We start from the raw sequence: 14789 nt of genomic DNA, 5'->3' as shown, positions 1-14789 counted from the left end.
CTTTAACGCAGGTGGCACAGTGACAACATTCGTATTATGGCAACGAAATGCAGGTGGTGGTTTGACGTGCTTGGGACAACTGCCGTTACATGCAAAAAGCTCCTTAAATCGAGGCACTTTATCTCTTCATCTTGATGTTTCCAACCTAAAGCTGCCCGCCTTAAAGCAGGTGTCTCAGCTTCCATCTGAACACATGGAGTGACAGTAATAGCCACTTACTTGGGAAGGGTTACGTTGGAGGCACCTATCCGGGGTGGGCTTGCTTGTCTCTCCACACAAATCAGAAGGGAATGTTGGGAAAACACACTTACCTTATGCAGCTCCCACATGCACCCGAGTGTAAAACCAGTTTCACTGCTGTTGTGGCTTGTTAGTTCTGACCCAGAGATCACAAAGGGAATGTTACAAGGCCTTGGAAGACATCCAGCGGAGAACTGTGGGAATGTTCCTGAGACTAGCAGGGAAAACAAAAGGTATTAGGTATTGGGATATTGAAGAAGCCACTATTTTGGATTCCTGCATTAGGACTTCCCATGTAACTAGTCAGCCAGTACTGGTTTGCTTTCCCATATTTACCATTCCGATTTTTTTTCCCTGCGTACATTCACACCAACATCAGCCTAATTATCTGCTCCTTGCTTTTCAGTTTAACGATATCTTGCTGTACACGAGTAGAGGCCTGACCGCATCGAATCAGTTTAAAGTCCACGGGCATCTTCCGCTGTATGGCATGACAGTAAGTGTTGTGAGACTGCAGGGGTCTGTGCTTACAGGGCTGTTGGTGGCCCCATCTTAATTGCTTGATTAATTTCCCCTGGATGCAGGGCAGCAGCAGCAGCGGGATGTTCTCTGGTTCAGAGGGGTTCTGGTTACATCCTGCAGTGCCTGATGAGGCTGCGATGGGTTCAGCACGTGTCCATACAGCCTTCCACACAAAGGCAGAGTCTGGGGGAAAAAGGCATTTTTGGGGGAAGCTTCCTCATAAAGCAAACTTGTCATGAGATGGGGTCTTATTTTTTTTAAATCATGAATTTAACCGTGGTTCTTACAAGTAATTCATCACCACTTGCTTTATACACACACTGTGCAAGGCAAGTAGTGACAATCTCACTTCTATTAAAAAAAAAAATGTCCTCATGTTTTCAGCTCTGTATTTTAAAGCCAAGGGAGCGGGAAACTGGCTGCAGTGTGCCGTGTGGAGCTCTTGTTGCAATCCTTATGGAAAACAGCCATTTAGAGCCAAGAGCACCTAGTTACCTCCTCTTCTGATGCAATTTCGGAAATGTAGTGACAGGACAAGGGGTAACGGGTTTAAATTGAAAGTGGGAAAGTTTAGATTATGTATCAGGAAGAAGTTCTTCCCAGAGAGGGTGGTGAGGCACTGGAACAGGTTGCCCAGAGAAGCTGTGGATGCCCCATCCCTGGAAGTGTTCAAGGCCAGGCTGGATGAGGCTTTGAGCAACCTGGTCTAGTGGAAGGTGTCCCTGCCCATGGCAGGGGGGGTGGAACCAGATGATCTTTAAGGTCCCTTCCAACCCAAACCCTTCTATGATTCTATGTTTTTCCTAGTTTCAAAACACTTCCATTCCCCCCACTATTTTCTTTGGAACTTCTCCTGGGTTTGTGTCTGTTCAAAACCAGTTTCCCGAGAACTGAGTTAGGGAATCACTACCACAGTAACTGAATTTCTCTAAACACCTGCGACGCTTCAAGTTCTTTCTGGTGTTTCTAGACACCTCCTTCATTACTGATATCCATTTGGCACGGACTTGTTCGCAGCAGGACTGTGTTGTGCTGCCGTGCTCTGCCACAACAAGTGCCCAGAGCCCTTAACATGCTCTTCGGCGTGATGAATCGCTCTTCTGATAAAAAGAAGAAGAGTATACTCTTCTAATTTCTTCTTTTTTTATTATTTTGACACAAAGCAAAGCCATGCTTTTGGTGTAAGAGGTTATTGCAGAACGTGCCGTTTTCACAACTTCCAAGCCACCGTTTTTCCTCTCCCTGCCTACCTCGAAATGTTATTTGTGAGCATCTCTCTTCGTTTTCTTTTCCCCGCTGGTTAAGAGCTTGTTCTGTTCACTCTTTCACCTTAAGAAATACGTACTTCCCGCAATCTGACTGCATCTGGGGTTTTGTCTCTCAGATAGAAGAAAGTGAAGAGGAATGGGGGGTTCCTCATTGTCTAACGCTACGAGGTCAACACCAGTCCATCGTTGTTGCTGCAAGGTAATTCAGTGGAGACAACGTGCACGTGTAAACTGTGTTTCTCTGCAGCTTTCAGGCTGGGATGAATAGAAAGGCAGAGAGGAATCCTTTTGCTTGGATTTCCAGTACCTGAAGGGGCTACAAGGAAGCTGGAGGGGACTTTTTACAAGGGCCTGTAGTGACAGGACAAGGGGGAACGGGTTTAAATTGAAAGCAGAGAGATTTAGATTGGATATCAAGAAGAAGTTCTTCCCGGAGAGGGTGCTGAGGCACTGGCACAGGTTGCCCAGAGAAGCTGTGGATGCCCCATCCCTGGAAGTGTTCAAGGCCAGGCTGGATGAGGCTTTGAGCAACCTGGTCTAGTGGAAGGTGTCCCTGCCCATGGCAGGGGGGTTGGAACTGGATGGGCTTTAAGGTCCCTTCCAACCCAAACCATTCTATGCTTTACTCCTAAAATAATTTCAAAGGTATATTCATTTGTGAAAACCACTTACAATGGAATAGGAAAAAAATAGATTGGCAGTTGTGCAAGTCAGAACCAAAATTAAGTTATTACCAAAAAAACCCTAGCGTCTTGTGTCTTAATTTGTTCATTTCAATCAAAAGTATGCTCAGGTTGTGAGTAGAGTTTGCTTTCAGCCCGTATGAAAGTGAATAAACCCCGAATTTTCATTGATAGCACCCGCACTGAAATGGACAAATGGACGGAGGACGTTCAGATGGCGATAGACCTGGCGGAGAAGAGCAGTGGCCCAGCCCCGGAGTTACTGGCTAGCAGCCCGCCTGACAACAGTAAGTCAGTGCTAGGGAGTAGCTTTTATTCCCTTGAGTCGGTGCGATTGGTGATTGCTTCTGAGCAAAGGGGTGAAAAATGCTGGCCACAGGTCAAACTGATACGCTTGAAGTTGATTTACGTATCTATATCTATTTTATACATGAGCCGTATTGATGTTCTTGTTGATGTTAGCAGAAAGTTTCACTGAATAGAGAAGTGACTTAAAAGACATCCTGGGATCATTATGTTTAACAAGATTTGGGCAGTGCCTGTCCTTGAAAGGTATTGAAAGCACCGAGAAAGCACAGTAGTTAGTCTTTGATTCTAACACTTGTGGAAACACCTTTAAAAAAAAAAATCTACTTAACATCTGCACAAAATCATTTCTAAAAGTGTGTTTTAAAATTAGTTCACGGTGTTGTGGACAGAATTGATCTGTTTAATTTTTCCAATTATATATGTTGTTGCATAGAGGAAGAAAGATGCTTTTTCCCTGCATTTCATAGAGTCTCCTGATGAAACTACTGTAGACCAGGAATCTGAGGACGACCTCAGTGCATCCCGCACCTCACTCGAACGTCAGTCACCACACCGTGGCAACACTACGGTGCACGTCTGCTGGCACAGAAATACCAGTGTTTCAATGATCGACTTTAGTATTGCTGTGGAGGTATCTGCCTCAGAACGATCTGAACTGCAGCTCCAGGCTCGCTCTTGAATGACAATTTCCTTTTCGCTCCTCCTCGAGCAGCGCACTCTTCCGCTCTCCCCGCCTGGGGAAGCTTCAGGCACACCTATTAAACTGTCCTCAAATGATGAGAAACATGTATCCGCTCACTTAGTGCATCTCTAAAATCAGCTAGAGCAGTAATTTTCATAGAAGTAACTGTCAAAAAAAAAAAAGGCAAGCTGATGCCCTTGAAAATTTAAAGGAGGTCAAACCGCCTTCATGCTGTCCGTGACAGGAGCGTTAAGTCACTGCTCGAGCTGAAAGGATATTGTCTTTAGCTGCTGCAGCCAGAGTTTTAATTACGTGTATTACTAACGTACTTTCTTTACCTAGCCATCTTTTCTGGAACCTTGTCTCATTGCTCAGTCCCATCTGCTTTTCCTTTATTTGCGTCTTCCACCTCAAAATGAAAATCCTTCCCCCCGCCCTCCCCCTCCCTCCTGATCACAGCTAAGCCCATTCGGTACCCACTCGTTAATTCAACAGACGAGACACAGACGTTGGCTTTTCAAAGATTAAAACAAAAGACTCCTAGTTCAGGATAGGTTTTTAGGATGAGGTGGTCAGCCTCTTTAGGTGTCCCTCCTTCCCCCAGGCGAGGCTGCAGGGAGCTCCCAGTATGCTGTGACGGTCCCCATCAAACAGAAATGGGGGCTGACTGGAAATGGTAAAAGGAATCTTAAAGCGGAGTCGACTTCTGCTCCCGAGGCAGCCCTCGGACATCAGGCGCCCGGCGCTCTAGAGAAGACGTACTGATGAGGAAGGTAGAGATGCAGGGACGGACCGTATTCGGGGTTTGTGTAGCTGCCGCTGTTTTTAAACAGAAGGCGAGTTGGTTGCTGAAATATGGCCAAGAAAATGATTCTGTACTAGAAAACACTGACTGGAGAGCCTCGTTTCGATCTCATGCAGATGGATTCTCCTCTCCTTCCGGCGCTCTAGAGAAGACGTACTGATGAGGAAGGTAGAGATGCAGGGACGGACCGTATTCGGGGTTTGTGTAGCTGCCGCTGTTTTTAAACAGAAGGCGAGTTGGTTGCTGAAATATGGCCAAGAAAATGATTCTGTACTAGAAAACACTGACTGGAGAGCCTCGTTTCGATCTCATGCAGATGGATTCTCCTCTCCTTATACTTTGATATCCTGCAAGGGAGGAATAGTTCTAGGGAACAAGGTCTCGTGTTTTTCCCCAAAGCAGAGGGCGTGTTAAAACAGATAGAAGACCTAATTCTAACGAGTGGAATGTTTCGCTAGGCAAAACTTGTGGTGTGAGATCAGTGCTCATCGTTCCTTATTTTTGTTCCTCCCCGTGCCCCCAGTGAACGCAAACAAAGCAGCGAAGACCAAACACACCCTGGAGACACACGCTGTTCTGTGAAAGCATCTTCAGCTGCGCTGCTCTTCCATGCGTGGCAGGTTACGCTCATGCTCACATCATTCTGTTGGTGGCTCTCACCTCAGCATTATCGTTTATTTTCTTTGTGTCTCTCCCTCCTTTCTGTCTCTCTCGTGGTAGAAGATCCTCTCTCTGTCAGTGACTGTACCTCCCTACCTGCTGGACTGATCAGTGATCAGCGGCCCGTTTCCATTTCATATGTCTGCTGGTACCGAATGCAAAGCCTGTCCTTTTATGATATCCTCCAGAGTAATGAGGTAACAGAAAATGAAGGAGTACTCCTGTAACTTAAGGCAAGGAGGCAGCAGCCCAGGGATCAGGAATAGGATGGTTTAAAGCAAAGGCTTTAACGTAGATGCAAGACTGGTGAAAACAGAATGTTTTCAGGAGTATTTCATTTGTAGTAGCTACATCAGGATCCCCGGGCTTTGACTAGTAAGCTGTACAGACTAAGTGATTAGCTTCTGCTAATCTCATGCTCATCATTAATTAATTATAATTCTCATTATATATTGAGAACGATGTTATAATGAGAATGATGTAAACAGCTATTTTGACCCAGCTGAGAGCCCTTGCAGGCAACAAGGAAAGGGCAGTAATTAATAACTCACTGAGAACTCCCCTTCATTTGCAAGGCACAATGATGAACTAAACACTGACTAAACTGAAAGTGGGCAGATTTAGATTTAGATTGGACATCAGGAAGAAATTCTTCACGGAGAGGGTCGTGAGGCACTGGAACAGGTTGCCCAGAGAAGCTGTGGATGCCCCATCCCTGGAAGTGTTCACGGCCAGGCTGGATGAGGCTTTGAGCAACCTGGTCTAGTGGAAGGTGTCCCTGCTCATGGCAGGGGGGTTGGAACTGGATGGTCTTTAAGGTCCCTTCCAACCCCAACCCTTCTATGATTCTATGTGAAGAGCAGTTTCTTACTTGTACTTGGTTATAGCTTCTTCCTCCCTTTTGTTAAAATACCCAAAATCCAGCTAAGAATAAGGTTAACAGTCCTTTGAAATCTTTGAAAAGTTACCATGTGAACTCACTGGGTACTGAGAGTTCTATCCCTATCTGCAATCCTAAAGTACATCACGATTTTCTTTTACATCACAAATTCATGCCAGACTTTCTGTTTCCATTATTCTGTTTAAGTATCATTTGGAAAGAGCAAAGACAGGCTAGGATAGCAAGACTGATGTTTAGTAATATATTACTGAAAGCCACCTCAGTTGAACAATTAAAAAAAAAAAAAAGGTGCCCAAACCAGTAAGTGTAGCAGCCTGAAGTTTTTGGAAGTACCCAGCCACAAACCAAAAGTACCGCTTAGCAGCAGAAAAATGCAGAAGAAAAATCCATCCATTCAAGTGAAACATTTTCACATACAATGAGGTCACATGCAACCAGATCAAAGCAGATCATTTGTCTTACGATGATTAAACCGCAGGTACCTTTCCCTGTTTTATTTAGCTGCTTTGGATCTGTTTCAGAACCAGCTGTCTGGAAACCTCCTAAGAAAATTCAAAAACAGCAACGGGTGGCAGAAGCTTTGGGTGGTGTTCACCAACTTCTGTATGTTCTTCTATAAATCGCACCAGGTAACAGACCGCACCGAGCGCGCGTGGCTGGAGGAGGCCTTTAGTTTTCCCCGAGGGACAGCAGAGAGGGCAAAGCAGTGATGGATGCTGTAGGCCAGAGGTCATGGCTTACACAGCCTTTAACCCCACTAGAGCATGGAACAGAGCCCGTTCTCAACCTGCTCCCTTGTCAGTTGAAGAACGTGTGCTTCTTCCCTGAAACTTTCAACAGTCACGGTTCCTACCATCCCTACAACGGAGACCGCTGCTGCTCCCAGGTTGTGGTGCAGGTTAAACAAGGGTTTAATTGTTAATCTTGCACAGATTCGGAGATTATCACAATTTAAAATTTAAATACTGACTTAGAAACTTTGTTTGCCATCGCTGACGCTTAAGTCAGACGAGAGGGAACAGCAGCTAATGATTAATCCCTCTGAGCAAACATCCCACTGCAGAAGTGGGGGTGGGGGTTGTCTGGAGGCTGTGGAACCCTTGAATCTCTGTGTTCAAGCAGGGTGTAAGCACGAAATACTTCCAACTGCTACGTCGTGCTTCCATTGCTATAGGAAACTGTAATGCTGGAGGAGTTGTAGGATATTTTACACAGAGGTGGGAGAAAGCAGTCTAGTTCCCAGGTGCCAGGCGTGAAGTACAACGATGTCAGCAGCAAGTGCTGCAGGGCGGCCCTAACCTTCCTAAAGGCCCAGGCATTGGCCAGGCTAGGAGGAACACGCGTGTGCTCCCCTGCTGCCAGACCAGGGACTTTTACATTTGTCAGTTTGAAAGTAGCCAAAGTCCAAGATTTCAGACAACTTTCTCATGAGGTAATACTGATAGGATGGGCCCGCAGCAGATCCTTAGGAGCAGGATCCCTAAGGATGAGCAAGCTCAGCTGGGGAAGTACCTGGGATGGTTAAAGATCGTTGCCATTATCTAGAGCTGGTATTTTTACCATGACCTTTACATGAGTGTGTTATCTATTTTCCATTTTACTTCCGTGCTCTTTTTACTTAAGGGCGTTTGGTCCCACCCCATTTTCCATCATTTCTTTTCAGGACAATCATCCTTTAGCCAGCCTTCCTTTGTTGGGATATTCACTTACCATTCCTTCCGAATCCGAAAACATTCACAAAGATTATGTGTTCAAGCTACATTTCAAATCCCACGTGTACTACTTCAGGGCTGAAAGTGAATACACGTTTGAAAGGTGAGTCGGTCTTCTGCTACAGGGAAGTTTGTAAAATTCCAGGGGTTTGGTTTGTTCTTCCCTCCCCTCTCCTCCCCCCCCACCCAACATTAGTAGATGGGAATTTTAGCAAATTGATTCATGTAGTAGTGGCAAGGAGTTCAGCACACCGATCTGAAAACCTTTCAAATTTTACAAGAACTAATAAATAAAATAAGTCCTAATAATTATAGAAAATAATAAGTTGAGAGTGAACAGTGATTGTAAATAAAATAATAAATTCTAATTTTCCACAGAAGCGGCTCTTCTTACTACGTATTTCTGCCACTTCAGCATGTAATTTTTACACCTCCCACTGAATTTCACTTGCCTGGAGAGCCAGGAAACAGGCCCTACACCTCCTAAATTGTGTTTTGAGGTGGTTCATGCCAGGAACTAATTTAGTTCTTCTAGATGAAGCATTAGCGTGTTGTAAATCTTAACGTCCTCTCTCACTGAAGAAAGCGATTCTGAAGTTTTAGCCCTGTCAGTTTAAAACTATGAGTAAGGCAAATTGTGGGAAAGAGGTGATTAAATAATTTAGTAGAATAGGATAAGATACAAAAGCCCTTTCTCAGTTTTTAGTAAAAAGAAGTAGGAACAGCAGCTCAATTTTTTCACTCTGGAGTTGAGAGTGGTTGGTCTCAACTGCTCATCACTTGAACCGCCGAGAGAAAAGAGATTTGGTGTCTGCAGAACAAGTAAAAACACTACTAAGTTCATGAATTTTGGGCCACGTCCTCCCCGTTCATCCTCTCTAAACCTCCTTTCGTATACGCGTTTGGATCCAGAGCCTCTTGGCTTCCGGTAGACCGGGGAATAAATGGCAAGCGAGGTGCTCCCGAAGGCGCTGAAAATAAAACTGCGTACGACTAACAGGGCGGGCTGCGTCATTCCAGAGACCTTGCCTTGGGAACTGACCCTTCTTTGGTTTGTCTCTCTCCCGGTGCCTCCTCCCAGATGGATGGAAGTGATCCGAAGTGCCACCAGCTCTGCCTCACGCACTCGAGCTCTGAGTCATAAAGAGCCTCACGCGTATTGACGGCCGGACGAGCCGCCGTCTTGATTGTCCAGCAGCTGCTGAGTTTTCTAGAGGACGTTTGAAACTCTTGTCTCCCTCCAAGTTTAGTAAAAACTTAGGATTTGGTAAAAGAAAAGAAAGAAAAAAAAAAAAACAACCCGTAAGTACGATTTTGCGGAAGCTTTCACCATTCCTCAGTTAAGGTCTCCGTACGTTCAGACTCGCCCCCCGTCATCCCAGTGGCTGCGGTTCGTTTCATGTCTTGTATTTTGTCATTCTGTGCTGTTTTTAGCTTGTGCCAGTATTAAAATATTGTCCTTTACTAGAGTGCCAAATGCCAAAAGACGTTTTGTTGCCTCAAAGATTGCACCTGAACAAGGGGGAAAAAAAAAAAAAAAAAAGACGACTTCACAATCTGGAAACTTTCTCCTCGGAGGCAAACACTATTTCTTCTCTTTTCATAAAAATATATTATTTTTTTTTACCATGTTAATCTGTAGACTGCTGGATTTTTAAACGTAGATGGACTTTCACAGTAGAGAATATAATTATATATACAGCAGGCGGTCTAACAGGAATGAGATAACTTTCAGATTTCTTTTTTTTTCCCAGTCTTTCTACATTTAATCAGCAAGGATTTACTAATTTTCTATCTTGAACAAGGCAACCGTTTACAGCTCGTTCTCATTTCCCTTGGGGGTTACGCATCCCTGCGGTATAATCAAGCGTGGGATTCTGATCGAACCCTTTTCTTGGCGCGAGTTGACCAAATGGTTCACCTGTTGGCTTTGAGAAGTGAATACTACTTGCAAGACGACAAATTTTTAAAATAACCCAGTGCAATATTATTTGGGCTGTTGATGTACTGTGAATGGTATGTACAAGAAGAAATTAAAAGGCTGTGGTGACGTTCCGCTCTTTCTTTTTACCAACTTGAACGAGAAGCCGTACGCTAGGAGAACCGCAGCTGCGCGTTTCGGTGACCAGCGCGGACCGGAATCGCTGCAAGCTGGGGGGGTACTACTGGCACCCCGAGTTTTCATCCCACCTGCTACATAACCGATTTCCCATTGGAATTTCCATCTGTCCCCTGGTGCTCAATAGACAGTGACAGATACACCCACCAGCAGAAATACCCATTTTGCAGACCAAAACTACTACATTTGGGGTTCGCTTTAACGTTAGCTCACACCGTGTTTCGGGTCAGGTGTTGGCCCGCCTGGCGGGTCGGCAGCGCTAAGCCTACTGCGCCGAGATGCTTTCCCGTCTGTTTTAAGAAACATGTCATTGGGAGGGTGATGTACAACTCCCACTGACACAAGTTCAACGTGCTGGAAGCGCATCTGTCCCCCTTAGGGGCCTCTGGGGAGGCGCCACGCTAGGCAGAAGGGGCCTGAATGGAAATAGGGGAAACGAGGCTGGGACAGTTCTAACCCTGCTTCGTCTTCACCTGGTGCTTCACTTGGGCACTGGCTTTCCTGTGTGCCCTGGATGAAACGGCCTACAGCTTTGCTCACAAGAAAAGGGGATAAAATACCTCATAATACCACTGTACGTACTCCTGTTTCAAGACAGCAGCACCTTCTTTCTATTCCCCCAACCCAAAGAAAGATACATGCTTACCTCCATCCCAGAATGGGGTGGGCTTCTCGCCCTCATGACACTCAGCAGCCCCCGTCGCCAAATCCTAGCCACCCCGACAGAGGGAAACTGGTGTTTCGGCAGAATTCCATCAGCCGTGCAGCTTTCCAACCCCTGGGCGGGGAATGTGCTGCTCTTCTCCTCGGCTGTTCATTTCCCCAGATAGATAGCAGTACGGGTGTAACAGTCACATCTACTCCACAGCGTCGCCTCCCCCTGTTTGTGGTGTGCTGAAGGGCAAACTCGGGAAGGAGGTAAACCAAAACTCTGCGTAACCTTATCCCACGTCCCTTCCAAGCCCCCGCTGCAGGCCCGCAGCCAGCGAACCCCCACCCGCGGGGAACCAGGGGGGGTGCAGGAGCTACAGCGCTTCCAGGCTGACCGGGAATGTCACCAACGGTCTGTTTGGCCATGAGAAAGGGAACTAACAGGGCACAGCCTTGGAAAAACAAAGCTGACGAAGCAACAGGACGTGTTGGTGCGGTGAGGTAAAGGGCTGCAGGCCTCACGCCCAGGGCAAACGGTCGCTAGGCCGTGAAACAGTACCTGCAGGGCCTTGCAGGCCGAGTCCCTCGGCCTGGCCTTGGCAGCTGCGCTCTGTAACAGAGCTGCTTTCTTTTAAATGGAAATTGTATCGAGGCCCCTGCCCTTCCTTCAGCTGGAAGTGGGTTTAGTTGTAGGTCACTGGGGCTGGTGGGCTGGTCGCCATTACCGCTGTCCGCTGCAGGAGTTCAGCCTCAGCCTTCAAAAAGAAAGGCTTTTATTCACATCCCTGAAACAGGCTAACAACACCTTGTCCGGGCGCGTGACTTTTCCTATAAAGTAAGTTTGGAAAAATTAAGTTTTCTGTAATGTCTAAGGCCAAGTTCACGATACAGTTCTGTCACAACAGCAGACACCCAGCTAGGCTGCGGATGCAATGTCAGCGTCTCCACCTGCTGCATCCTTCAGCATTTTCACCTTTTTCATGAGCTTTTTTTCTACAGAAAAAGGTTTAAAAAGTTTTTTCCTTCTTTTCCAGTGATATTTTTTTTTAATTTTTGTTTTAAACTGGGCCAGTTGGACTGCTGTCACTTTGTCAGCACTTTCCTAGTTCCTCACTCCTAAGGTTAACCCAAAATGGAAATAACGGTGAGAATAAAAGCAAGTCACTCAAGTCTCGTACCTTACAACCCATTGAAGTCAACGTGTGTGAGTTTACTAGAAAGCTGTAACCGCTTACTTTTAATCACCATTCACATCATGCTGCTCTCCACCTATGCAAGCGAGGGGTGGGGACACGCAGAATCCCTGCGTGCCAGCCTACCGGCCATGACTAAAGATACCGTGCTCGTGTTCAGCCGTGGGGGAGCAACCTCAGACAGGTCACAGATTCCCAGAGTGGAAGGGGTTGGAAGGGACCTCTAGAGATCATCTAGTCCAACCCCTCCCTGCCAGAGCAGGATCACCTGGAGTAGATCCCACAGTAACAAGTCCAGGCGGCTTTTGAAAGTCTCCAGAGAAGGAGACTCCACCCCCTCTCTGGGCAGCCTGTTCCAGGGCTCTGTCACCCTCACAGGGAAGAAGGGTTTCCTCATGGTCAGGTTGAACCTTCTGTGCTCCAGTTTATGCCCACTCCCCCTAGTCCTGTCACTGGACACCACTGAGAAGAGCCTGGCCTCATCCTCCTGACACCCACCCTTTAGATATTTGTAAGCATTGATCAGAGCCCCCCTCAGCCTCCTCTTCTCCAAGCTAAACACACCCCGCTCTCTCAGCCTTTCCTCACAGGGAAGGTGCTCCAGGCCCTTCATCATCTTAGCGGCTGCAGAGATGGACCCTCACCAGTAGTTTGTTGTCCTCGAACTGAGGAGCCCAGAACTGGACAGGGTCACTTGTCACCAAGTCACTCCAAGGGATTTACTCTTGTGGTGGTTGTTACTCACCATGAGTCATCACTTGCAGCTTCAGATAACGAACACGTAAAAGCAAGACAAGAACTTCAGTGCCAGGGGAGGCCGCACCACGCGCAAAGCCAGCACTGGATTTGTATCCACAGGGCTAAGCATCGTCCTCACCACGTCTCAACTTTCACTGAGACGTATTTATCAATACACTCGGGCCTAACCACATTCACACCACTGTTGCGACCTCAATCCCTTTGTAAATTCGGCTGCAACCAGGTAGGGAACCGCACACCGTGATTGTGGAATCGTGATGAAGGTCTCTGGCCAGAGAGGAGACCTCGCGAGGAAAACTTGCTCTAGAGACAAAACCAGGGGTGATAACCCACAGTTCCATCAGCCAAGAGTAAACCAGAGATACAAACCAGGCCTGAAAAGCCCGGTTTTGGCCTTTTCTTTCATGTAGAACCAATTACATGGTTTTCTCCCCCAAACCAGAATTATGGACATGCAGCTAACCAGCTCCAGTTGCTAGAGCATGCAAACATCATCCCCCCCCCACCCCAGGGGCACCTCAATGTTGGTAGAGAAAAATACAGTTGGTGTGGCACACGCACGTTTTCCAACGGCAGAAAATAGGGATGAAGCACAACTAGGGGAGGGCAGCTGGTGCGGGATTTGTTCCCTCACTCGGTCACACGGGTGATGAAAGCTGCAGGGATTGGGCTTAAATTCACGCGGCCTGACCCGGGCACTCCATGGGTTTCACTGGGCTGGCGGGATGGGGAACACAAAGCAGGTTTTAAAGGGCTGCCATCCGTAAATCGGCACTGTAGGATACGCTGTCCATGTTAAAGCAAACAGCTGCACGATCCCTCACTTGGATGACATAGATAAAAAACAAACTTAGCAAAGAATTAAACTTCCCACAAGGCTGAGCCGACTGTGAGGGAAAAAACAACACCTCGTTCCCCAGCAGGAAAAAAGATACTCTCCCCGTTCTTGCTCAGGAAGCGTTGGTTGAGTTTAAACAAGAGTTTCCTCTGGTGCAAATTTTGTGGGAACAGACCGAACATGGGGTGCTAAACTCTGTGCTCCCCCTTACCAACTCGTGGGCAGCGAGTGAGCTCCAGCCCCGCAGGGGCATCTCCCCGCGGCCCCCCCCCCCCCAGCCTCATCTGACTGACCACTCCGACGGCAAAATTTCATTGAACTTTTCCTTCTTTATTTCTAGGTCAAGTAGTTTACACGGTGTTTTATTATGTCGGCGTAGAGCCACAAAAGTAAAATTTATACACAGGGTTATGAGCAGGCAGCGACGCTACAGAAAACCAGACACAGGCTTTAACCATCCTCTGTAACCGCGCCCGAAAAGGAGGCGGAAAACCATCACGGTTTGCCTACCACGCGCGCTCAGGGCAATTACCAGCACATGGGCGAAGCAGAGCACAGAGCGGCGAGCTCCCAGCTTCCTGCTCACCGTGAAGCTCCTCCCCAGCAACGGCCAAAACCAACACGTGCTTACAGCGATCCCTGCCTCGTACCTGCGCTTACTGGTGCGTCCGAGAAGCTTCCAATGGCGACGTTGTCGAAGGCAAAAATAGGTCTCCTTGAAAGCGAGGCTAACGTAAAACCATTCCCAACCGGTGCCGCGACTCTGGAAGGCCACAAAAAGTAGCGAGCGCTAAAGGGGACCTCTCATAAGTCCCTTAAGAGCGGAGGCAGATGAAGGAGTCACGGGGGATGACTGATGCAGGATGCCAACTCCCAGCGTGCCGGCTGCTTCGCAGCTAAGTGCCACCCTGCATCCTACCTTCCCCCCCCGCCCAGCCCTCCGGCGGGACACCAGGGTTAAGCCGTCCCGCCATAACCGGTTCATCTGTCCGCGCACACGGTGTTTGGAGCTGCACAGGAGCAAGCACGGCACCGCGGCGGGAGGGCTCCTACGTTACTGCAACACCACCGCCCCGTACTACGGCCATCGTGCCGGTGCCCTTTAGCCAACTGCTGCGCGACTGCAGAGTGCGACTGCGAGGAAAATGAAGTTAAGAATCCTAGATTCATGGAAGGGTTTGGGTTGGAAGGGACCTTACAGACCATCTAGTTCCAGCCCCCTGCCATGGGCAGGGACACCTTCCACTAGACCAGGTTGCTCAAAGCCTCATCCAGCCTGGCCTTGAACACTTCCAGGGATGGGGCATCCACAGCTTCTCTGGGCAGCCTGTGCCAGTGCCTCACCACCCTCCCCACTTGGGACGGTCAAGGCAGTGACGAAGTACGACCTGCACGGAAAAGTCATCAGTGCAACACTGTAAGAGTGAAACGGATTTGGGCAGGAAAA

General features: G+C 47.6%; 1 protein-coding gene across 1 annotated transcript in view; it reads left to right on the top strand.

The window, feature by feature from the left end:
* Nucleotides 1–9893, top strand: part of FARP1 (FERM, RhoGEF (ARHGEF) and pleckstrin domain protein 1 (chondrocyte-derived)) — a gene marked incomplete at its 5' end in the record, with an annotated part of 62948 nt that extends 53055 nt beyond the window's left edge. Inside the window, 7 exons of the mRNA XM_010161846.1 lie at nt 647–736; nt 2147–2229; nt 2888–3000; nt 3490–3653; nt 6592–6699; nt 7734–7885; nt 8864–9893. Coding sequence (XP_010160148.1) covers nt 647–736; nt 2147–2229; nt 2888–3000; nt 3490–3653; nt 6592–6699; nt 7734–7885; nt 8864–8945 — 792 coding nt within the window. The remainder of the gene's footprint in view (nt 1–646; nt 737–2146; nt 2230–2887; nt 3001–3489; nt 3654–6591; nt 6700–7733; nt 7886–8863) is intronic.
* Nucleotides 9894–14789: the final 4896 nt, after the last annotated feature.

The sequence above is a fragment of the Eurypyga helias genome, unplaced genomic scaffold (genome assembly GCF_000690775.1).
Source record: "Eurypyga helias isolate BGI_N326 unplaced genomic scaffold, ASM69077v1 scaffold1482, whole genome shotgun sequence".
Taxonomy (NCBI): domain Eukaryota; kingdom Metazoa; phylum Chordata; class Aves; order Eurypygiformes; family Eurypygidae; genus Eurypyga; species Eurypyga helias.
This window is presented reverse-complemented; position numbering and strand designations above follow the sequence as displayed.